Source organism: Camelus ferus, chromosome 2, assembly GCF_009834535.1.
Source record: "Camelus ferus isolate YT-003-E chromosome 2, BCGSAC_Cfer_1.0, whole genome shotgun sequence".
Classification (NCBI taxonomy): Eukaryota; Metazoa; Chordata; class Mammalia; order Artiodactyla; family Camelidae; genus Camelus; species Camelus ferus.
Genome location: NC_045697.1, coordinates 72,192,765 through 72,216,036, shown reverse-complemented (window position 1 = coordinate 72,216,036; position 23,272 = coordinate 72,192,765). Strand labels below are relative to the sequence as shown.

Here is a 23,272-nt window from a genome sequence, read left to right as displayed (position 1 = left end):
CCGGTTTGTACATTTTTAAAGGGGTGTTAGAAAAAAAGAACATGTGACAGAAACTATATGTGGCCCCCAAGTCTACATAGTTACTATCTTTCCCTTTAAGAAAAAAGCCTTCCAAGCACGATCTAGGGTGACCTAGACCACAATACATACTCTGATGGGTACTGGTTCCAGACACGCACAAAAGTACACTGTCCCTCCTAGTCCTAACTCTTCAAAGAAGGCATCATGATAAAAGGAAAAGTTCTGATTTTCAGGTGAAGTTCCACTTCAGTGTGATGGTCAAGCTACAGCCTAGAGTGGGAGACTGCTGACGTTATGAAAACTATTATCTGTGGTGGAAAGGAGTGAGATTCTCTCATGATACGCCAACACTGCATGATTGTAACTGGAGAAGCGCATGTGAATTTCTGCACTTTGTATTCAAAGATAACACTGGGAAAGTGGAAATCCCAGTGTGAATAAAATGACCTGGCACATGCTTTTCAAAAGGCATACGGGACTGAAAAGCACACTGAACCAGATACTGATTTATCATCTTTAGATCAACAGACAATAAACCTCTCTTCTGGAAACAGGTTCCCCACCTAGCACCAACCCATCCACTCAGCAACCAGGCCAAGGCAGTACTCTGTGTGCTCACTCACCTGGGGACCTGTAATTCTCCTCCATGACCCCCACTGCACACGTCAGATCAGCCTCATCGTCCCCACTGCAGGACTCCTTATCTTCTTCTGTGGTTTCTCTTACTTTCCCAGAGAGACGTACAGCTTCTCTGTCATCACTCTTGTCACACCCTTTAGGGTCATTTTTAGATTGGGTGTCTATGGTTCCTAAGATAAAAACAAAAAAATCAGCTTTTTCCTCAGTAAAATCTATTAACTAAGCTATAATTCACTGTTTCCATGAAGGTCAGATAGACGTAGGAGGCACGTTTATTGCAAAGGGTAAAGAAAAGCAGCAATTTAAAATTCCTTTTGCAATGGTCGTAAGTAACGTGTTTTGGAACTATTTTAAAGCCATTTCCAAAAAGCTTTTTTTTTTTTAATTGGGGTATAACTGACATAGAACATTGTGTTACTTCCAGGTGTACAATATGACTCGGTATTTGTATACAGTACAACATGATCACCACAATAAGTCTATCATTAACATCCATCAGGATACATAGTTACAAATTCTTTTTTCTTATGATAAGAAGTTTAAAGTCTTAAAAACATTTTTTTTCACATTTCTAAAAAATGTACATCTCACTCTGTTTATTTGTAAAGGAGAAAAATGAAATAAAAGCTCTTCTGGGAATTGCAGGGAAGCAGACTTTTTAAAGTCCTGGAAAGCAGATTAGTTAGTTTTTCCCTAGTGCTCAAGTAAGCTGTACAGCTGTGATCTCAATTCCCGTTCTTCGGCAGGGGGCGGTCCAGTGCACCGCTGCTGCTCGGGCTCCTCCAGGCCCCATTGTGCTATCTGACAGCCCCTGTGAGAGCTCCGAGGCTTTCTGAGCAGACCTGGCTCAAATCCTGGTTCTGCCACTAACAGAGGTACCCTCTGTGTGTGCACGATCATTTCTGAACCTTGGTGTGCTCTGTCTGTAAAATGGAGACACTAACACTTTCCTTAGAGAGGAATCCTGAAGATGACAGCTAAAACATGTAAAAGCCCCTGGCATAAAACAGGTGTTGAATACAGGAGAAGACTTTCCTGTAGCATTTCTGCAATGCGTGAACACCAGACTGAACATGTAATATGAACTATGAACACATGACATGACAACTGCTAATTAGGGGATATATTTGATGAGAAAAGATCATCCCTATAAAATAACTCCAAATGTCTTCAGAAGTGTAGTATTTGAGAAAGAGAATAGGCAAGTTCGGTGATTTTATGTTTGAACAGTCAAGTCTCTATACGTCCCTTTTTAATGTTCTTTTCTTTCCCCTGTTCATGCCACTTACAAAGTAAATAAACATAAACATAGGATCAGGAATAGAATTTATACTCTCCAAAGGAAATAATAATTTTTTGGAAAAGAAGTGTTTTCTTAATTTATTTGCATTCACCAATTTTTTTTTCAAGAGAATGTTTTAAGTAATGTGGTAAGTAATGATTTAAAAAAAACTTTTTGGTTTTAATTCATTTTAAAATAATTTTTTGTTCCTTTCTCAGTACTAAAAAAAAAAAGTGTTACTTACCATGCTTCATCCCAGCATTAGATTTAGTGGTTCCAGGGTGGAAGGTAATTCCACCATATGTAGGAAATCCGTAGTGGGGGAAGCCATAGCCTGCAATGGCAAATACAGTAAATGAAACCTTGCAATGGATTTTTTTTTTTTTTTAAGACTCAGCAAACCTCCTTTCGGTGTCCCTCCTTCAGGTGAGCACACACTCTGGTGTGCCCCACACGGTGCTTCTGTTGAGAGTTTGTAGGACTCATTATTGGGGCTCACGGGTTGGTCAGCATTCCACTCTGGTAAGGTTTACATACTAGGCTCGGGTAATAATTTAAAATTCCTTTTGAAATGATCGTAAGTAACATGTTTTGGAGCTATTTTAAAGCCACTACCAAAAAACCTTTTTTTTCCCCCTTTTTTTAAATTGAGGTAAAAGGTAAGAGCTCAGACAGAGCCCAGGCTTGGGGCAGCGTGGAGGAGTTCCTGCTGGAGAAGGCCTCCTGCTCCCATGTGAGGGGAGAGGCTAACGGTGAGGAGTCACCACCCAGACTCAGACTTGCTGACACGGATGGCAGTAAAATAACCTCTGGAGAGAAATACTGAACTGAACAAAATACAGAAATACATACTCACTTCCCAACATAGCCACGCCCCCACTGTTCATTTTCATGCACTTTTAGTGGGAGCATAACCTGGTAAAACTCTTTGGGGAAGAAGTGGGTATTAGTTGCCATACTCTGACACAGTAGTTTCACTTCAGAGAATCTAATTTACAAAAATAATTTGTAAAAAAAGAAAGGCAATGTGGATAAGGGGGTTTGCTACAACATTTTATATAAGAAAAAGGAGACAACATTCAAGTAAGTTATACTATGGTTTGTTCACCTAATGAAATATTACGAGTCATTAAAATGATGCTTAAAAATGATGCTTATATAAAGTTTGTATTACCATGGGGAACTGCTGATGTTAACCCGTTAGGAAAAAGCAGCCTATATGACTCTCTGCACAATCAAGATGTGATGATAATACATAGGGCACACCAGTACGCGGGTTAAAATACTACGCACAGTGATATGGCTATGCTTGGGAAAATGGATAAATCTGTATTATAATGTATGTATAGACAAAAAATAGCAGTTAACCTCTGACGGCAGTATTTTATGTATCTCAACTTTTCTACAACATAGCGTAAATATAATATGAAATCTTTTCAGTGTTGCCAAGGAATACCAAGACAGCTGTACCAAAAAAAAAAAAAAAAGAAAAAAAAAAGGGCAGGGAAGGGGGAATATACCAAAATGTTAACAGAAGTATTCTTTCGATAACTGGCTTTGGATAACTTTTTTTCTTCTTACAGTTTTTGATATTATCTATCCATGTATAATAACATGAATATGCATTTCTTTGAAAAATTATATATTTGCTGGGAAATTCTAGTTAATGTATCATGTTCAATAATGTCACAATCACTCAACTCATAGAGAAATCTAGGAAAAGAAACGTCTACCCTGACAGATGTGAAAAAGCTGTAGTAAGAACAGACTTGATTCGCACCTGGACCCGCACTTCCAGCACCCCCTCCTCCACCGCCGCTGCCAAACATGCCTCCGCCTCCAGCTCCAGCACCACTGCCACCGCCGAAACTGTCCGAGAAATTGGGCATGAGCTTCTGCCGTTTCCTCTGCACTTCCTCTTTATCTGGGTTTAAAGGAAGAGAAACCAGAGGAGAAAAGATTGATTCAGTTCCACTAGTACCCACAGAGAGAATATTGATTCTGCTGGTATTTTTAAACATCTTAAAGGGAAATAGAAAGCACCCAAGGAGGAAGAGATGCCAAATTTCAAGAAGCATTGTATCTGTTCCAATGGATCTGAAGACCAAGAACCAGCCTCAGGGCGACCACAGAACCGTACACACCCAAATCTCTCTGCAACAGCTTCTTACGGCCCTTGTACCATTCAACTCACTGAGTGACTAGGCTGCCCATCAAAGATGAAGATGCTAAGACACTGAATAGGAAGAACATCACTGAGCATTTTCACTCGGTCACACAAAACAACTATTACTAATCAGCGAACATTCACTATGCATCTACAGTGAGCTAAGTGCCGAGGATACAGAGAAGTATGGCAATGTCTTTGTGGTCAAGAACCCTCCAATATAATTTTGAGACTGTAGGGGAAAGCCTTGGAGAGAGAGAGTGCACTATGATGCTATATAGGTTAAATCCATGGTGCCAGCTAGGGTTCCAGGAGTTCCCGGAAGGACTTCCAGGGAGTGCCTGTGGGCTGGGAAGTTCAGGAAAGGCTTCCCAGAATAAAACTACATCTCAGGAGAGGGCAAAGGGAGGATGTTCTGGGAAGGGGATGTAGAGGGCAAGTAACCAAGGAAGGAATGTGCCTCTGAGAACAGCAGTGGATCAGTTTAGCTCAAGTGCAAGTTCACGATGAGGAGTTCTTGAGAAATGAGGCTGACTGGGACCACCTGATGGAGCACCTGGAGTATGAACTTAAGGGATTTAATTTACAGGCAGGAGAGCCACTGAACGGTTTTGAACTGGGGAATGCTGTGTGCAGGGTGGTATTTTAGGAAGATTCGTCTGTCACTGGTGCATAGGACGAAATAAAGAGTCAAAGTGAGAGGCAGAGACAGTGCAGACATAAGGTGTTCCTTAGTGGTCACCACGATAATAAAAACAAGTGGACCTCCCTGACCGCCCACCCCCCCCAAATAAAACAATGAAAGAGGGATCTACAGCCGTTGGTGACTCATGAGATACGTGAGGCTAAAAGTCTGAGAGCACTACTTGACTAAAATTCAGGGATGCCCCCTGAGATTTCTGAGTGGCAAGGTCTAGATGCTACTTCGGCTTTTCCCCCTCATTCCTCATGTGGTTGCTCTGTTTTTCTTTTACTTCTCACTAGCTATGCTTCTCACCAGCCCTGAGTTCTGCCAGTGCCTTTGTGGTCTCCTGCTGCATTTCTGTTTCTTCTTTCTGTTTCCCTTTCTTTCTTGTCTCTGATTTTTCCCACCATATATATTTTTTTCTCCCTTCTCTCTTTTGAATGAAGGGGTGAAGGAAGTTTTTCACTTTTTGTTTAAATTAAATAAAACAGTCAATACAGTTTTTTTTTTTTTTTTCCAATCAGCAGCTCCGTACTAAACAATTGTCCTAGTTCTGATTCTTTGTGTCAGTTCTGGTCAGTGTTTACGTTCAGAAAGATCTTCTCTCATTTCTAATTCTGCGGTTGTTTTAGTCCGCTCAGGCCTAGAAAGAATGCTGTTGTTTACTGATTATCTCGTGATCATCTAAGTGCAGCTGGAAGATGAAGCAGGGGAAAGTAGGGTAGCAAAGTGAACTTTAAAAATAATCTTTTAAAAACGGATCCTGTCCAGACTTGTTAGGAAGAAAAAAGCCAACGTGGGTCAACTTTGAAGAAAATAGGCTTCCACTGGAAAGGGGTGATCTCAAAGGGGGAAAACTTGAACAATTTCCTTATCAAAGGTTTTGGACAGATTTATAAAGTTTCTCCACCAGTGGTACTATAATGAACTGTTAGTCATAATTATTACTCATCCTATAAGCCGTTGTTCTCACATGGAATATTGATTCATTAGAATATGAAACACAAGAGCAAAGCAGACAACATACTCACCTTCAGAAATAAGTGTTATCTACTGACATGCTTTCTAGCAAAGAGATCATTTGGTATTTGCTATGCACTCCTTTTGACTTATAAAACAGGGACAGTCACTGGTTATATTTCACAGTAAAATGGGAATTTTCAAGAGTCAATTGAAAAAACATTAACTATCCTACAGCCATTAAGATTTTGATGACAAGAAACTGATATGGAAAATTCCACATGACAAGCTTTATTATAAAAGAACCTGCGGCCTGAATTTACATCGACTTGAACGTGGAGAATTTCACACTGGGTTCATTTACGCTTGTGGTCTGCCTTTGACAGTGGACCACGGGAGGCACTACCGAACATCAGCCTATTCTAAAAGAGACCTAAGAGCCACTCACTACAAGCTCTCCTTTCACAGAAGAGGAAGAGTAAGCTACGATGGATCAGGGACCTGAGTGAGGTCAGGGCAGAGGGAAGCTCAGACACAAAGTCTAGCGGGCATTCCATGATATTACGTCACCGTTCTTTGGGAAACACTCGAAAATATCTTTGCTTCCTTTAACAATCATGATTTAAGTTAACAGCTTAGTTCACAAATGCCAATAAAACTTTTAGCCTCTACCACCTTTTGATGTCCATGTGCCTTAAAAGGAAAAAAAATCTTGTTTTTTGGGTTCTAGTTTGCGAGTAAAGATGCCTGCGTTTACCCTGACCATAACTTTCACAACTTAAAGGTTGTGGTTCCATGTCTTCCTAACCTCCGTCTTTCCAGACTGAAGTCATTATGGTCTTTCCTTGCCTTTGTAACAGCGGTTCCTCAACTATCTTCTTCCCTCACCTATCACCCCTCTCTTGTTGATTTTAACTGTCTCTCCGGGACCTAACCATGGGTCCACGAAGTTTTTATGAGATACAATGTCAGTGACCACAGAGGATGCAGAGTTCAGGGCTGGATGATTCTGTACAACAAAAAGGAGTATGAGATATTTCTTTGTTTAATGTCCTACTTGATGGCACCCAACAAGTTACTAGCCTTTTGGATGAGGATGGCAACTTGGCTGGTCAATCAATAACTCAGCTCTCTGATATTTAACGAGCATCTACTATGTGACACAGACTGTTCTAGATGTAGCAATAAACATGGAAGACCGAATGTGTGACCTAAGGAACATTCTTCTACTGGACGTAGGGAGAAGACAAGAGACAAAGTAATAGGTAAGATAATTTTACATATTGATAAAAAATAACTAGAGAATATAAAGCTAGGCGATGAGACAGGAAGTGACTGTAGGGGCTTGGGCAGAGGAAGGTGGACTCAATGACTTCTGAGAAGTGCACACAGTGGTTCCCTGGGTTATACAGTTTGGATTCATTTTCACACACTTACACTTAACTGGCCTGTTATTTTTCTGGCCAGTCATATGGTTGGTGTGATTATTTCTCCATGTGTTTATTTCATCTTGGGATCTTATAATCCAGAAGGTTTTGTAGACTAAGGTAATTTGCTACCTTCAATAAAACAGTTGTAATCTCACAATGACTCAATCACAATACATGTTCACCATTCTTTCTGTGGAGCTCAACTGCTAACTCTTATTTTTCCAGATGGTTCTTTTTATATTGTTTGTATTGTACAGCGCTTTCGGTCAATGACAGTCAGGAAGGTAAGTGTTTGAAGGATAAAGGTGAGATTCTGAACTTTCGGGAGACCCCATTCTCTCACCCCAGCACCAGACAGCTCCCACTGTACGAGGGTGGGGATGGAAGCGACAGTCTGAACGCACCGCCGCACAGACACCAGTGGGGAAGGGGCACAGGCAGCTGGAAACTCAGCGCAGCTCTGACTATTCCTAGGCTCACACATGTGTGGGTAATCTGGGTTGCCTTTTTGTTTTTTACATGATTCTCTGTGTTAGAAAAATTGACATTATTTTGAAGACATCATTTAGGAGAAGAAATCTATTTTTTTTTTCCTTCAGAAAGTCCTCCATACCCCTCAAATTGCCATGTTTCTCTCCTGTGTCTACTTTTAAAGAAGGGTGTGCAAATTTTATGCAGACGGCGGCACTCAGCAGACCTCGGGCAGTTCCTGGGAGGGGAAGTGAAGAGAAGTGAGGCAGCTTCTGGGGGAGCCGCGTGGGCAGGGCTCTCCACCTCCATTTTAACCAGAGTCTCTCAGGTTTCTATACTGGGACTTTACACTAAATTTCACATGGAGAGAAAAAAAGGCTCTTCTGCTGACAGTGTTTTCAAACCGCCAGTAACGAAACGCACTATAAGTCTGACCCATCAGGAGAGAGGTCACCAGCTCAGAAAAGAAACAAGAACTCACGGAACCGTCTTCTCAACGCTCCTGCCGCAGCGTGAATTCTAGGAAAGGAAAGCCCTCTTCAAAGATGGCCCACCACGCGTTGCCATCACAGGATCAGCAGCGGGTCGCTGCTGTGGCACCTTGTGGGTTCCAGCCTCAGCCAGGACCGGTGCCCTGTGACCATCCCTTTACTGACCTCCCTCCCCAGTCTCACTTCCCTCTAATCCAGGGGCTTCTAGTTTGTTCGTGCCACGGCCTGCTTCGCAGTCTGGTGAAGTCTACGGATCTGGTCTTAGAACCAAAGTTTTCAGTACGTAAAATACGAAACAGGATTACAAAAAACCCTCATTATTTTGAAGTACGATTCTGTCCATGGACCCCTGAGGGCTCGGTGGACTCCAGGCTAACAAGGACCTTTGCACAGTTAGCCATTCTGGGGGCCCGTTACACTCAGTCTGAGAGGACTCTCGATGCTGAGTTTCCCACCCACCCTCTCTGCAGTTCCAGTCCTGCCTTTTGAACAGCTTGTTAGGAATCTGCCACAGGAAGCTAAAATGCAACGTATTTTAAACTGAACTCCGTCTTGGCCCACCCAAATCTACTTTTGCTCCCTTGATTCTTCAATTCAGCCACATCACAACCTTCCCAGGCTGGGATTCCTAGAACCATCTCTGACTCCTGACTCCTCCTCCACGTCCTACCTCAACCAGCACCTGGACCCTCCTGACAGCAGTCCCGCACTGCCTCCTGACTCCACCTTCTGCTTTCCCTCCACTGCGCGAAGACCTGGCCTAACCTCACCACTCTCACCTGGATTCTTGCTTTACTCTTCTCAGTCACTGCTGCCTGGATAGTCTCCTCAGTGTCATGTAAAGAAGTCAGAGCCATCATTCCAAATCCAAACTGGCCTGCTCATCCCCTCTTTCCTCAATCAATACAAAATTCTTCAGGAGCCAATCGCAGCGTCTCAGAGCCTGGCCCAGGCCTTCCTTACCTGCCTTGGCCTGTAGGACTCCATCTCCCTGCTTATAGCGTTCACTTTTCTCTGAATAAACATTAGTTGTTTTAGCTCCTCAAGTTTGCTGAGCCTAGGAAACCCTTTCCTTCTCTGCTTCACACTCAATTACTGAAATATACTCCCAATTTTAAGGACCCTGACAAAGCCTTCTTCTCAGTGGCTTCTTTAGAATCAAGGGTTCTCTTCTCAGCATCCACCTATGTGTTTGTGGATGCTTCACTTTGAGAACTTATCAAAATTATAATTCACATTTTAGCTATTTAAGGAGATTGTTATCTCCCCTTCTCATGTGTCTTTTGTGAGGAAAAGAATGGTTCCTTAATCATTTTTATAGCTCTGCACTGCATGGTGGCTGAGTCCTCTGTTCCGCTGCCTCAGGCCAGGTGACAAGGGGCTGACTCTCCTACACAGCAAGCTTTATCTTCTCATCTCAACTGCCTGAACCCCGAGCTACACAATAAATGATAGACTCTCAGGTTCAAAGACAAATTCCCACATGTCTAAGTCTCATATAAAATCAGTCAAAATAACAATACTTTAAAAGGCTGGACTTCATTCCATGATCCCCGATTAGTGCATTACTTCTTTCTTTTCTAAATGCAAGTACCATGTACCTAGGGGCCAGTTACTCGGGGGCCGTTGGAAGGAGGTGACTACTGGTCTTTTCTAATCAGCTTGTCCTCTCACTGGAACAAGCACAAGAGTTAAACAACCGAGTTACCTTTGATTTCAGGGTAGTAGAGAAAAGGTTTTGGCTCGCTAGTTTCCAAATCAGATTTCCTCCGAAGTTGGACGAACACGGAGGCTGGTTTTGTAATGTTGACATCTTTATACTTTGGAGTTTTGAAGACGATGGCAAACTGCAAGATACAAAGATCCCAGTGTTGGAGGAGGGCTGCGTTTCTGTTCCAGCCATGCTCATCATTAAACACTTTCTTATGCCCAATGTTTAGACACAGTGTACTAAAAAATACAGTACCCTAGAGAAGGTTACAAACTCAGAACTGTACACCCATATATTTTTATTAAATTGCCAGTGTGAAACTGAAATGTAAGACTATGCCAATGCACTGCGAATCTTCATTAGATCACTTGTCTAAAATTTCAGATGCCTTTCAGCTGTAAATAATCACAGGAATAAAATACATTGCATACACCTCCCCTTCCAAATCAGCCTTCAAAGCTGCCAAGATTATTTACAGCAACATCAGAAACACTAGTCGTGGAAAGAGAGAAATGAGGAAGGTGATATTACTACCAGCCTGCAGGCCAGCTGTGAAGAGAGTAAACTCAACGTCGTGAGGGAGACAATATGACAGGGTGAGTGCGCTGTGATGCGAGGATGGCCAAGGCTCGAGGCACAAACAGGGCATTCTCTAACACCTCTGAGACAGCCTCCTCATTCATATCTGCTAGTGCTAGAATAGTTAGGTATCTTTACATTTTTTAGTTGGATTTTTTTTTGACTATGTAATATATTCACAGGGATTAAAGCCTTATAAAATATACATATATAAAAAGGTACACAATGGCACACACTGAAAATTCTCCTTGCCATTCCTGTCCCTCCTACTGTGTGCCTGCCCCCAGAAGGAAACAGAGAAGTTATTCATTTGTTTTGCATTCTTCCAGAGTTTATGCATATATAAACATGAGCATAGAATCTTTTTAATATACACTTTGTTTTATATCTATCTTCTAAAACATTTTCATGTTGTATCTTTGAGATTTTTCCATAGAGTACTCATTAGTCCATAGAGTACTCATTCTTTTTAATAACCGCACAATATTCCATCACATGAGTATACCATAATTTATTTAACTAGCCACTTACTGATGTACATTTGGATTGTTTCCAGTTTTGTGTGTGTGTGTGTGAAAACTGTACTCCTCAATCACTCAGAGTAATCATTAAGATGAGGATTCAATATTTTCATCTCTTAGTCATATACTCAACTATCACGGGGAAATCTTGATTTATCATGAGGACATTAGTCTCAACTAGAAGACTCCTCCTTTCAACACTTTCCATTAGAATTCTCTTTTAACAGGTCTCCTCATAATTACTCGGCTAGAGCACTGTTATGGATGAACTCTGTCCCCCTCAAACTCATGTGCTGAAGCCCTAACCCCTAGTGTCACTGTATTTGGAGATAGGGCTTTTATGGAAATAATTAAGGTTAAACGAGGTCATGAGGGTAGAGCCCTGACTGGATAGGATTAGTCCTCTTAAAAGAAGAGACACCAGAGACCTTTCTCTCTCTGCCATGTGAGGACACAGCAAGAAGGTGGCTGTCTGCAAGCCAGGAAGAGAGCCCTTACCAGGAACTGACCCTGTCAGACCTTGATCTGAGACTTCTGGTCTCCAAAACTGTGAGCAACAAATTTCTTTTGTTTCATCCATCATGCATATGGTATTTTGTTATGGAAGCTTGAACAGACTAACACAAACACTTAAATTTCTGCTAAAGGACTTGGGGGCCACTGCCCTGTGGCTAGGTGACTGGACACCCAAATGAGATGTCTTGCCAAGGTCTCAAAGCTGACAGTCTAACAGAGCCTTGCCCATAATTCTACAGTAGGTAACTTTTCTGAAACACCTGCAAGACATAGTGTTCTTTCATTAAAGTTAAATAAATATCTTTTTTTATGTATGGAAAGTAAGTACTGAATTTCAACACTGCAGAAAATGTAAAATCATCATCATCTTCATCACCATCATCATTCACTTACTTGTCTATGAACATCTGTGGGGGAAAAATCTCCAAATCCTTCCCAGATTCCACCATTTTCCTCCTCTTCATAAAATCGAATCTGGATGTCATCTGCAAAAGTCACATTCAGGTGTGTAATTTCATATAGTCTAATAACATTTATGAATGTGATGAAAAAAAAGCCGGTTCAAGATTCTACCTACTATGTGCTTAAACTTTTTTGAAAACAATTAACAAAACAGACTTTTGAATTACTTAAAATTTTTAGTGAAATTTTTTATTAGGGGCCCCTAGTAAGGGGCCCCACGTGTCATTTACGGTGACAGAATACCAGATTTACTTATTCAGTCTGAGTTTTCTCTTAATCATCCTTTCACCTTCTCATTTCTCTCTCTCTAAACAAATTCACTCCTGAGAAACGTGAAGGACAGTGAGGAATATCAGAATCCCAAAAGGTGGGTCAACTTGATAAAGATTTAAATAGGAATATTTAACTTCTATAAAGTTTACTATGTAGCAGACACTGTTCTAAGTGATTTTATATGTATGTGTTAACTGATTTAAACCTCACAGCCCTATGTAAAGACTTTATTGTGTGTGTGTGTGTGTGAGAGGCACAGACCATTACTCATTTATTTAGTTTGACTAAGTTCAGATACCAAAGCGTAAAGTACAAAAACTCTGCAGTATCACTGATTGTCTTATTTTTCTTCACTTCCTTTAAAAATTTTAAAATGACTTATTTGGATTAAAAAACAAGATGGACAACTTAAATTTGGTAAGAGACGAACTGTGTAAATTTTTAAAAGGAGTTTTACGGCAGAACAAGGATATTACTGGGCCCACTGCCAAAAAGTGACTCAAAAAAACACTTAGAATTATATTCCACATCTTGAGATCAGAGCATATATTTACCTTTCTGAACCTTGTCACAGAGAAGATAAATCTCTTCCCCTCCAGTGACGCATCCAGCTGTCCTGTCCATTCTTACTATTTTCAAGTTGGACGCGTTGGGGGCTTCTGTCCAAAGAAGAAAAACAACAAACACCACGACTTATCCTCAGCTTCACATGCCTCTCTCATAAGGGAACTTGGCTTTAGCATACCCTAACCAAAAGAAAGTTTAAACAGATGCTTTCACTCCGATTGCCTTAACAAGGATATGAATAAAACAAAAATGCCTTCTGAAACCCTCAGAGCACTTCGCAGGCGTGGTTCATTCACTGTCACCAAAACAGACGAGGCACAAAGAAGCAGTACTTGTTCCTCCCGCTAACACAGTAAGAGAGACTTACAGAGAAAGAGAAAGAGCTTTCCTGATGTTTCAGGAAGGACTGAGCTAAAAGATTGTGGAATTTCAACTAGGTCAAGACTTTAAGCCCAAACTTACTTCTATGATACTGATACACCATTTTACAAGAGTCCTACAAATTTAGGAAAAGCACAGCTTTCTTAAACTATTTATTAATTTTTATTCTACAGAAAAGAAAAATGGAGATGTTATATTTCTTTTCCCGAAACTAAATTAGAATTCTGTGTGGTTAGGGGGCAAAAGTTTTGTGTGTAATAGTATAAAGCTTCCTTTTTTTTTTCTCCCTCCAACAGCTGCATTTTAAGGTGATCTTTGGTGTACAAGTCTACATTATTTTATAACGCTTTCACTTCCCTTCAAACTTGTTTAAATTAGAGAAATCAGTTAGTTATTGTAGTTGGGGAATGGAGTTTTCTACTTCCACCAAACTCTACAACCTTTCAAAGAACCTATATACTGCCCTTTTAGGCTTTTGGGAAATATCTGTTTAATAAATCCCATGCATATCAAATAAGAAATTTGCAAAGTAGATGCTGAAGACCACTGTAAAACTCTTTTTAAAAACTCCAGAAACTATACACTGAAACAGAATTTTGAAGCCACAAAATATCTATATTACTTATTTAGTTAACTTGAAATTCCTATCTTGATAAAGCTTTAGTATGCCAGAATGAAAACGGATTCAGAATAAGAGCTGTCTTTTATTAACTTCTCTTCAGAGCCCTGTTGAAAACAACAGATACTTTCCCTGTCTAAGAGCACCAACAATACATCCCCATGGCAAGGAGTTCATAAATCATAAGAGATTTGGCACTGCATGTAAAAGACTAAAATGCACATCTGAGGAAGATTTATCAAGCACCTCACAATATTTCACCTTTAATCTTGACATCAGCTTTTTAAGCCAAATTTCAGTATTCTCATTGCATAGATGATAAACATGAGGCTCCAAGTGATCAAGTTACTTGCCCCAGGAATTGGAGCTAATCCATAACTGCCAGGGCAGGGCTGGAAGTCTGTTCTCCACCCACAGGACAGACACCAAGTGGCCCCCCCTCAGTCAGGCACTCACTGCTGTCGTAGATGGCGTCCGACACCACGGGTTCCAGGCGCCTCGTGAAGCTGCCGGTGCTGTCTGGAAGGAAAGCTGTGAACATGAGCCGCACCACGCTGAGGTCCATCTCCTTGGTCTGCTGAAGAGCTGCCTGGCGGATGACTTCCTTTTCCCGATCTGGGATCAGACAACACAGGGTATTCGTGCCCAGGAGAAGAGCAGAGCATGAACATTTTAGATAGGATGCTTTTATAAAGCCCAAATAAAGAACATCAGCTTAAAACAAAAATCTGGTTTTTTATTTTGAAATTCTTCATATTGCTAAATAAAATTTTAAGAGCTGTCTATTTATGTCATCTAAAATCAATGGCATCAAAAGAAGGCCTGCATTTTCTCTGGATAACAGTCAAAACTGCCCTCCATGAGTCAAACCGCCTCTCTCCTTTCCCATCTTCCCCAGCCTCTCCCTTTCCTCCCTATGATAAGAGTTAAAAACACACAGGATGTGACGGAATGCAACGCAGTAAGCTGACTCTGCCTCAATTGTGCTGAGGAATGGGAAAGTCAGCATTTCAAAAGCTCTTTGGGCCCAGGCTCTGTGAGCATCCCACAGCACCTACCATGGTACCTGGCACACAGCAGGTACCTGAAAAGTGCTTCTGAAGGAACCGAATAACTCAGCTGCACTTGGCTCCTTCCCTCCTGATGGAGCTCTCATGATGATGGACATAATCACACTTAACTTATCATAAGAGGTGATAACTTCAAGCGATAAATACTATACAAGAGCTACAGTTGAAGTGATACCAAACTGCAAAGGAAGGGAGAATCTGGAGGCTCTGGAGCAGAAGAGTCACTGCTCTAAATCTTGAAGGGATGGTAGAACCTGAGCTTATGAAGAGAATGAATCAAGACATCTCAGGGCGAGGGATGAGCAGGAACAGAAAGAATGTGCCAAGGAGCAGAGGTGAGAAATCACGGCGCTTCTATGGAGTAGTTCAGGTTGACAAGAAGGGGCATAGTGGGAAACAGAGCTGGAAATGCAGACTGGGGCCAGCTCTTGGGAGGTCTGACGCTAGTGTACAGAATTTGGATTTTGTGGGCAACGGGGAGACACTGAATAGAGGTGACATGTAGACTTTAGTAAGGTCCATCTGGTTGTCGGGCATAAACTGGATTAGAAGTGGGGAGGGACAAGACAGAGCAATGAAAAATGGAGTGAGGAATGGAACCCCAGAGAGCACAGAACAGCTGGGCCACGAACTGGATGGAGATGCAGCAGGGGTGGGAAGGAGGACTCAAGGGTGATGTGAAGTTCTGAGAATGACTATCAGAGGATGGACCATGTTTAGTGGAAACATGATGGTTGGTTTTGGATCCCCTGAGTATGAGCTGATGGCCAGACTAAAGGACAGCATATAAAGGCAGGAATGGCATGTGTGGTGGGACAAAGACTGGGGTTGAAAGAAAAAACATAAGACAGGGAAACATGTAGTCATAGCATTTTTTATGATACAGAGGGTAGCTTATAATGTGCCTAAAGAGCCCAAAGTAAGAAAAATTCCTTACAATAGGGTGAGCTGGGGTAGGTATAACAGGGGAGGTGTTCTTTGAATTCGGTCTTGAATTCTGAATTGGTTTCGAAAGGTTGAAAAGGGAAGCATGGGGTGTTTTAGGTAGGAGAAGATACATACAAAGTATAAACACGCATCAGTGTTCAAGGGGCAGTGATGGGGGAGGTGCGTACAAGGTGGGATGGAGATAAAGCTGGAAAGGGGGCTGGGGCCAGGCTGTGAGGTCTTTGTATACTAGGCTACGGAGGTGTCTCAATTTTATTCTAGAAACAGCAGGATGCCACCAATGGTTTCCAGGCAGGGAAAGGGTGGGAGTGGCTTGGGGTACAGACTGGGAGGAGAAACCTGCAGATGAGAACACAGTCCACACACGAGAAGGGAGAGCCAGAGCTCTCCAGGGAGCGGGGCTGGGAGAGGGACGCTCACCTGTGAGCTGCCGGTCTCCTCCACCTTCTGCTTGCAAATAGGCAAGATCAGGATGCACCAAAAGTCCGGGATTATAGCCCCTTATGCATGCCTCCATCATTCGTGCTTCCAGTGTTTCAAATACTTTTTTCTTTGTCACATGAAGTATACCCAGGTTTGCAAAGCTGGAGAAAAAACAGTAACAGCAGCAACAACAAAAACAGCCAAAGGTCAGGCAGTGACTGGAGACCTGGTTTCACCTGAGCAAAGTGGATTTAAAGAAAATGCACAGGCCCTCAATCGCTGGGGCCCACACTAAATTCAAACACATTACTATTTCTGCAATGAAGCATATAAAGGAGATTCACTAAATGGAATGATAGAGACTGTAACTAGCTGAACATCAAGTCAGGTGGGGTTTTGCCACCAAATGAGTGTGTGGTACACACAGAAAAATCTTTCGGTTTTCAAAACTTATTAGACTTTCAAATTATGATTAAGGGGATAGGGTTATATATGTACATATATCTTAATAAGAAAGTTTACCTAGATTCATTTTAAAGTATTTTCTAGGAGAGTTGTATAAAAAGAATTTTTAAGTCCAGATACACTAACTTTTCTAACTTTTTTAAAAGAATACAAAAAATACCATAGTTGGTAGATTTTTTTTTTCTTCTGGCTCATTAGTGAGTTTCCAGGTGGGATTTAAAGTCTATCTGGAACCCATCTTCTCCTGGGCTGTCTATAAAGTTATAATTATTTATTACCACTAGAATGTCTAACTCTACACGTACTCAGTCTTGAGGTATACCTTTAATCAGGGATGAAGAACCTTTTACATTGTGAAGGCTACATAACTATAGAATAAAATATGTTAATATGCTAATTAAAGCAATTAAAGAATTTTTAAGAAAATACATAAAATGCTTCAGCCATTCATTTTTTTAAAAATAAAGTACAATGAAACAAAGAAGTTTACTCAATAAATGTAATACAACAAACAAACAAAAAAGGACTTTACCCAGGAGACTCATTCATTCAATAAATATTTATTTTGCTCCTTAGTACCAGGCAGTGTCCTGGTGCTTCTGTCAACAGTAGAGGAATCCCTACCTTCATAAAGTTTATATGCTAGTGCAACAAAAGAGAGGAAACAAACAAGTAAATTTTATAATAAAATTAAAAAGGTAATAAATGTTAACAAGAAAAATAAAGTAGGAATGGGAACAGCCAAGGCAGCAGCAGAAGGCATGAAACTTAAAAACAGGGAGAGGCCAGAAAGGGCCTTTTTGCAAAGGTGTCAACTGAACAAAGACTTGAAGGAAGTGAGGGGTGAGACGTGGATATATGGAAGAAGAACACTCGAAGCAGAAGGAACAGCAAGTGTAAAGACCCTGAGGTAGGACCATGCCTGGTGTCCAGAAAACAATGGCAAAGAGGCCAACGAGGCTGGAATGAGATGAATAAGGGGTCAGCAGTAAGTGAGGAATTCAAAGAGGTAAGTGGAGGCACAGATCTTTTAAGCTTGTAAGCTTTGTAAAGACAGTTCTTTTCCTCTGGCTTTTACACAGAAAGAAAAAAAAATATTAGTAGAGAAAATATTATGACAACTGGATGAATGAAATAAAGAATAAGATAACATTGGAAGAACAGATAAACTAGGGAAAGAAAATACAGGAGGTGAAGGTGGAATGAGATGAGCACTCACACAGAGGATCAGAGACAGAATGAGACGTGTGCAGAGACAGTGATGAAAAAGAGTGGGACAGCTAAGACACACAGATCAGAAAGTACACACCAATAGAATGTAAGTTCCTTGAGGGCAGAGATCTCCAGTGTCTAGAACAGAGCTTGACAACTGGGTGTCTAGGAAATGTCTGCTGCATAAATGAATGCATGAATGAATTCAGCACAGAAAAATAAGCAACATGACATACAGGTGTGCATGGAGGCACAGGTAGATTTTCACAAACAACACTTCCATCTTTTTGCCTTTTAGGCCTTACTCCTATACAGAACATCCACAACTGCTGGAAATGAGGCTGTCTCCTAGGCAACAGCAAGGGTAGACGTGTGTGCAGCTCCTGGCACTCTACCATCTATGAAGTGCTTTTCGTGTATATTATCTAATTTAATCCCTGGGAAAAAGGCATCATCCTTATCTTTTGTTATGTGAATAATGGATTTACTCTGGTAATAAATGAAGTAACACAGAAGTCAGCCTTCTGCTCCAGGTAATGATGCAGCCTGAACCTTCCATTTTTTTTTTTTTTAACATTTTTTATTGATTTACAATCATTTTACAATGTTGTGTCAAATTCCAGTGTTCAGCACAATTTTTCAGTTATTCATGGACATACACACACTCATTGTCACATTTTTTCCTCTGTGAGTTATCATAACATTTTGTGTATATTTCCCTGTGCTACACAGTGTAGTCTATTCTACAATTTTGAAATCCCAGTCTATCCCTTCCCACTTTCCACCCCCCTGGTAACCACAAGTCTGTATTCTCTGTCTGTGAGTCTATTTCTGTCCTTTATTTACGCTTTGTTTTTGTTTGTTTGTTTTTGTTTTTGTTTTTTAGAAAAATACCATATGAGATCGCTCATATGTGGAATCTGAACCTTCCATGTTAAACAGCAAAAAACGTACAAAAAATAGTTTTCAGACACTGGACAATAGGCAACATAGGATACTGAATGATAAGAAAAGGGAAACAAGGTGAATCCTTTAATTACGCTGCCTTAATATCCAGAGACAGCTTCCAGGCTGCAGCACTGAAAGGGGGAGCCCCAACAAGGCCTGCTGCTCTCCCGGAGCTGACGAGCCACAGGAAGCCAACAAAGCTAGAACTCGCAGGCAGAGCACCAGAGAGGGAAGAACCACATACGGAGAGACAGTCAGAGCAAGTGTGTGAAGAAATGACCCAAGGCTGGAAGAGAGCCACCAGAAGCACAGGAAAAACAGGTCCTGGCGCACATACAGGGCTAGAGCAGTTCAAGAAATCTTGTGATACGTGAAAAATTAAGGTGAATAGTCAGCAAAGTATTGCCTTAGTAATAGTGCCAAGTTAACCCTAGACAAAAGGCTGCACTGGTCCCTGTAAAAGAGATTAAAAGTAAGTCTAGAAAGGATCAAACTATCCCCTAATTTAAATTCATCCCAATGCTCAAAAATATTTAAAAGTATACAAAAAAAGTTGAACAACAACCTAAAATTCAAAATGTCTGCCATCCAATCAAAAATTATCACGCATGCAAAAAAGTTGGAAAATACAACTCATAATGAGGATAAAATCATTCAATAGAAACAGATCCAGAAAGGAGACAGAAGGCAGAGTTTGCAGATAAGTGCACTGAAGAGCTATGAGAGATGTACTGCACATGGTCGGGAAGGCAGAAAGCATCAGCAGCTTAAGGAGAGGCAAGAAAGGTATAAAAGAGACCCCAAATAAACCCGTAGAGGTGAAAACTATGAAATCTGAGAAGAAAAATACACTCGATGGCATTAAGAACATATCAGACACTACAGACAAAAAGATTAGTGAACTTGAGGACACAGTAATAGAACTATCTGAAATGAAACAGAAAAAGATGAGAAAAAAATTTTAAAGACCAGGTCATTAATGAAATTAAAGACAATTTCACATGGCCAAATACACATGCGACTGATGTTCCAGAAGAAGAGAAAAAACTGGAGTCAACAGAAAGAATATTTTAAAAAACAATGGCTGAAAAGTTTAAAAATTATATAAAAACTATAAACCCAGATATCCAAAAATTTCCATGAACCACAAAGCACAAGAAACATGAAGAATATGACACTATAGCTCATCACAAGCAAATTGCTGAAAACTAGCAATGAAGAGAAAATCTGAAAAGCTGAAAAAAAAAAAAAACAACCTGACATACTGTGTACAGAGGAATAAAGCTAAGAATGACAGGAGACTGCTTGCTGGAAAAAGGCAAGCCAGGAGATAGCGACAGGAAAGAAAAGGAAACCCTATCAACCTGTAAGAAAAGCAAAGACAAAGACTTTAAGATGCACAACAACCGAAAGAATCAGCAACACACCAGTAGGGCAAGGAAAGTTAAAGGAAGTAAATACATGGGTCAGTTAAAGTACTTTTTTCCTGATTTAAAAGTTTAACAGATAACTGACAAGGGGAGTGGGAATGGATAAACTGGGAGTTTGAGACTTGCAGGCACTGAATGGTTATGTGTGAAATATAAACAAGTTTATACTGTACAGCACAGGGAAATACAGTCAATACGTTGTAGTAGCTCATGGTGAAAAAGAATAAGAAGATGAATATATGTACACTCATGTGTGACTGAAGAATTACGCTATACACCAGAAACTGACACAACATTGTAAACTGACTATACCTCAATAAAAAATAAAAAATTAAAAAAAGATAATTGACAATTTAAGGCAAAAAAAAATACACAGCGGGATTTATAACATACACAGATGTAAAATATATGACACACCAGCACAAAGGCGGAGACAGGGGAAATGAAGGTACACTGTTCACACGTTACACACATAACGAGGTACATTGCTACTTAAAGGTAGACTGCGGTAAGTCAAAGATGTATAGCATAAAGCTTAAACAACTGCTAAAATATACAGAATTAAAATCAAAAAGGAGATAAATGAAATAACAAATAATTAATCTAGAAGAGGGCATAAAAAAAAAGAAAAGGGGAACAAAGAAAGGATGTGACCCACAGAAAACAAACAGCAAGATGGTAGATTTAAACACAGTCATATCAGTAATCACATTAAATAAAAGTTATCTAAACTCCCCTTCAAAAGACAGAGCATCAGGTTGAATAAAAGAGTAAGAGCCAACAATATGCAGTGCACATTTACTTAGAACATGAAGACACAAATAGGTTAAAACTAAGAGGATGGAAAAAATGTTCCAAGCTAACATTATTCAAAAGAAAGCTAAAGTAGCTATATTAGTTTCAGTCAAGGTAGATTTTAGAGCAAAGACTATTGTCAGGAATAAAAGACAGTAGTTTCATAATGAAAAAGGGATCAATTCATTAAGAGGACCTAAGAATCCCAAGTGTTTATCCGTCTAATAAAAGAGCTTCAGAGTACAGGAAGCAACATCTTATAGAACTGGAAGGAGAAATAGATATATTTGTAAATACAGCCAGAGATTTCAATACCTTTCTCTCAGTAATTGATAGAACAAGTAGGGAGAAAATCAGTAAGGAGACAGAAGACTTGAACAACACCATCAAACAACTTAACCCAATTAACATTTATAGAGCATGCATTCAACTTGATCAGGCTAAACATTCTTAAGTGCACAAGAAACATTCACCAAGACAGACCGTATTTTATCCATGAAACTAGTCTCAATACATTTAAAAGGAATCAAATATTACCACAATGGAACTGAATCAGAAATCAAAAACTGAAAGTTACCTAGGTAGGGGTACATGTAAATCTAAATTACCCACGTAGTAATTAATTGTTGAAGGTGGGTGATGGTTTCAATGGGGGCTCATTTCCCTATTCTTTCTACTTTTGCATATGTTTGAAAATTTCTATAATAAATGCAAAAGAAGAACGAGAGCAGACATTATTATTATTAGCACATGAAATAGAAAAAAACTGAGGATCGTAAATGTTAATACATGATGGTACAGCCACTTTGGAAAACAATTTGGCAGATTCTTATCAAGATGAGTCTACTCTTATCACATGTCCCTACAATTCCACTCCTCAATATTTACCAAGCCAAGAAAAATGAAAAAGTGTGTTCACACAAAAAGCAGCTTTGTCCTCAAAAACTGGGAACAAACCAAATGTTCTTCAAGGTGGATGACAATAGCCAAGACATGGAAACAGCCTAAATGTCCACCAACAGATGACTGGATAAAGAAGTGGTATATTTATACAATAGAATACTATTCAGCCATAAAAATGACAACATAACGCGATTTGCAGCAACATGGATGTCCCTGGAGAATGTCATTCTAAGTGAAGTAAGCCAGAAAGAGAAAGAAAAATACCATATGAGATCGCTCATATGTGGAATCTAAAAAAAAAAAAAGAACATAAATACAGAAAAGAAACAGACTCATAGACATAGAATACAAACTTGTGGTTGCTAAGGGGGCGGGGGGTGGGAAGGGACAGACTGGGAGTTCAAAATTTGTAGATACTGACAGGCATATGCAGAATAGATAAAACAAGATTATACTGTATAGCACAGGGAAATATATACAAGATCTTGTGGTAGCTCACAGTGAAAAAATATGTGACAATGAATATATGTATGTTCATGTATAACTGAAAAATTGTGCTGTACACTGGAATTTGACACAACATTGTAAAATGACTATAACTCAATGAAAAAATGTTAAAAAAACCCCAATAACAGAACCAAAAAGAAAAAAAAAAACAGGTGGATGACTAAACAAACTGTGATACATCAACACAATGCAATACTACTTAGTAATTAAAAGGAATACACTGCTGGTACACACAACAACCTGAAGGAATCTGAAATGCATTATACTCAGTGAAAGAAGCCAGACTCAAAAAGGCTACATATTTGTGTGATTCCATTTGTATGTTATTCTGGAGAAGGCAAAAACTATAGGGACAAAAAAGAGACCAGAGGTCGCCAGGGTCTAGAGTGGGAGAAACTGATGGTAAGGGTCACACAGGGATTTTTCTGCAGGTGATACTGGTCTATACCTTGATTGTGGCAATTATATGAGTATTTATCAATCAAAACTCATAAAACTGTACACTTTAAAGAGTGAATGTTACAGTATCTAAGTTATGCTTCAATAAACTAGACAAAAATATTTTTTACAAAGGCCATCACAGCTAATAATGGCCCTGGGACTACAGTCCTGTTTCTTATTCAAAATGCCAGTCTTATTAGACATCAGTGGTTTTCAAAGTGTACTCTCTAGACCAGCGACATCACTGCTACCTGAGAACTTAGTAACATGCAAATTCTTGGGCCTTATCCCAAACCTACTGTATCAAAAACTCTAAGGGTGGGGCCCAACCATCCGTGTTCTAATGAACCCTCCA

General features: G+C 40.1%; 1 protein-coding gene across 5 annotated transcripts in view; it reads right to left on the bottom strand.

Annotated features, from left to right (window-relative positions):
* The window catches only part of NFKB1 (nuclear factor kappa B subunit 1), a 109,438-nt gene that overhangs the window by 18,294 nt on the left and 67,872 nt on the right, over positions 1 to 23,272 (bottom strand). For all 5 annotated transcript variants that reach the window (XM_032460770.1, XM_032460775.1, XM_032460779.1 and 2 more), the window contains 8 exons: positions 16,214 to 16,377; positions 14,232 to 14,390; positions 12,763 to 12,867; positions 11,867 to 11,958; positions 9,855 to 9,993; positions 3,723 to 3,866; positions 2,187 to 2,276; positions 645 to 830 (listed from right to left, as the gene is read on the bottom strand). In XM_032460770.1, coding sequence (XP_032316661.1) covers positions 645 to 830; positions 2,187 to 2,276; positions 3,723 to 3,866; positions 9,855 to 9,993; positions 11,867 to 11,958; positions 12,763 to 12,867; positions 14,232 to 14,390; positions 16,214 to 16,377 — 1,079 coding nt within the window. The remainder of the gene's footprint in view (positions 1 to 644; positions 831 to 2,186; positions 2,277 to 3,722; positions 3,867 to 9,854; positions 9,994 to 11,866; positions 11,959 to 12,762; positions 12,868 to 14,231; positions 14,391 to 16,213; positions 16,378 to 23,272) is intronic.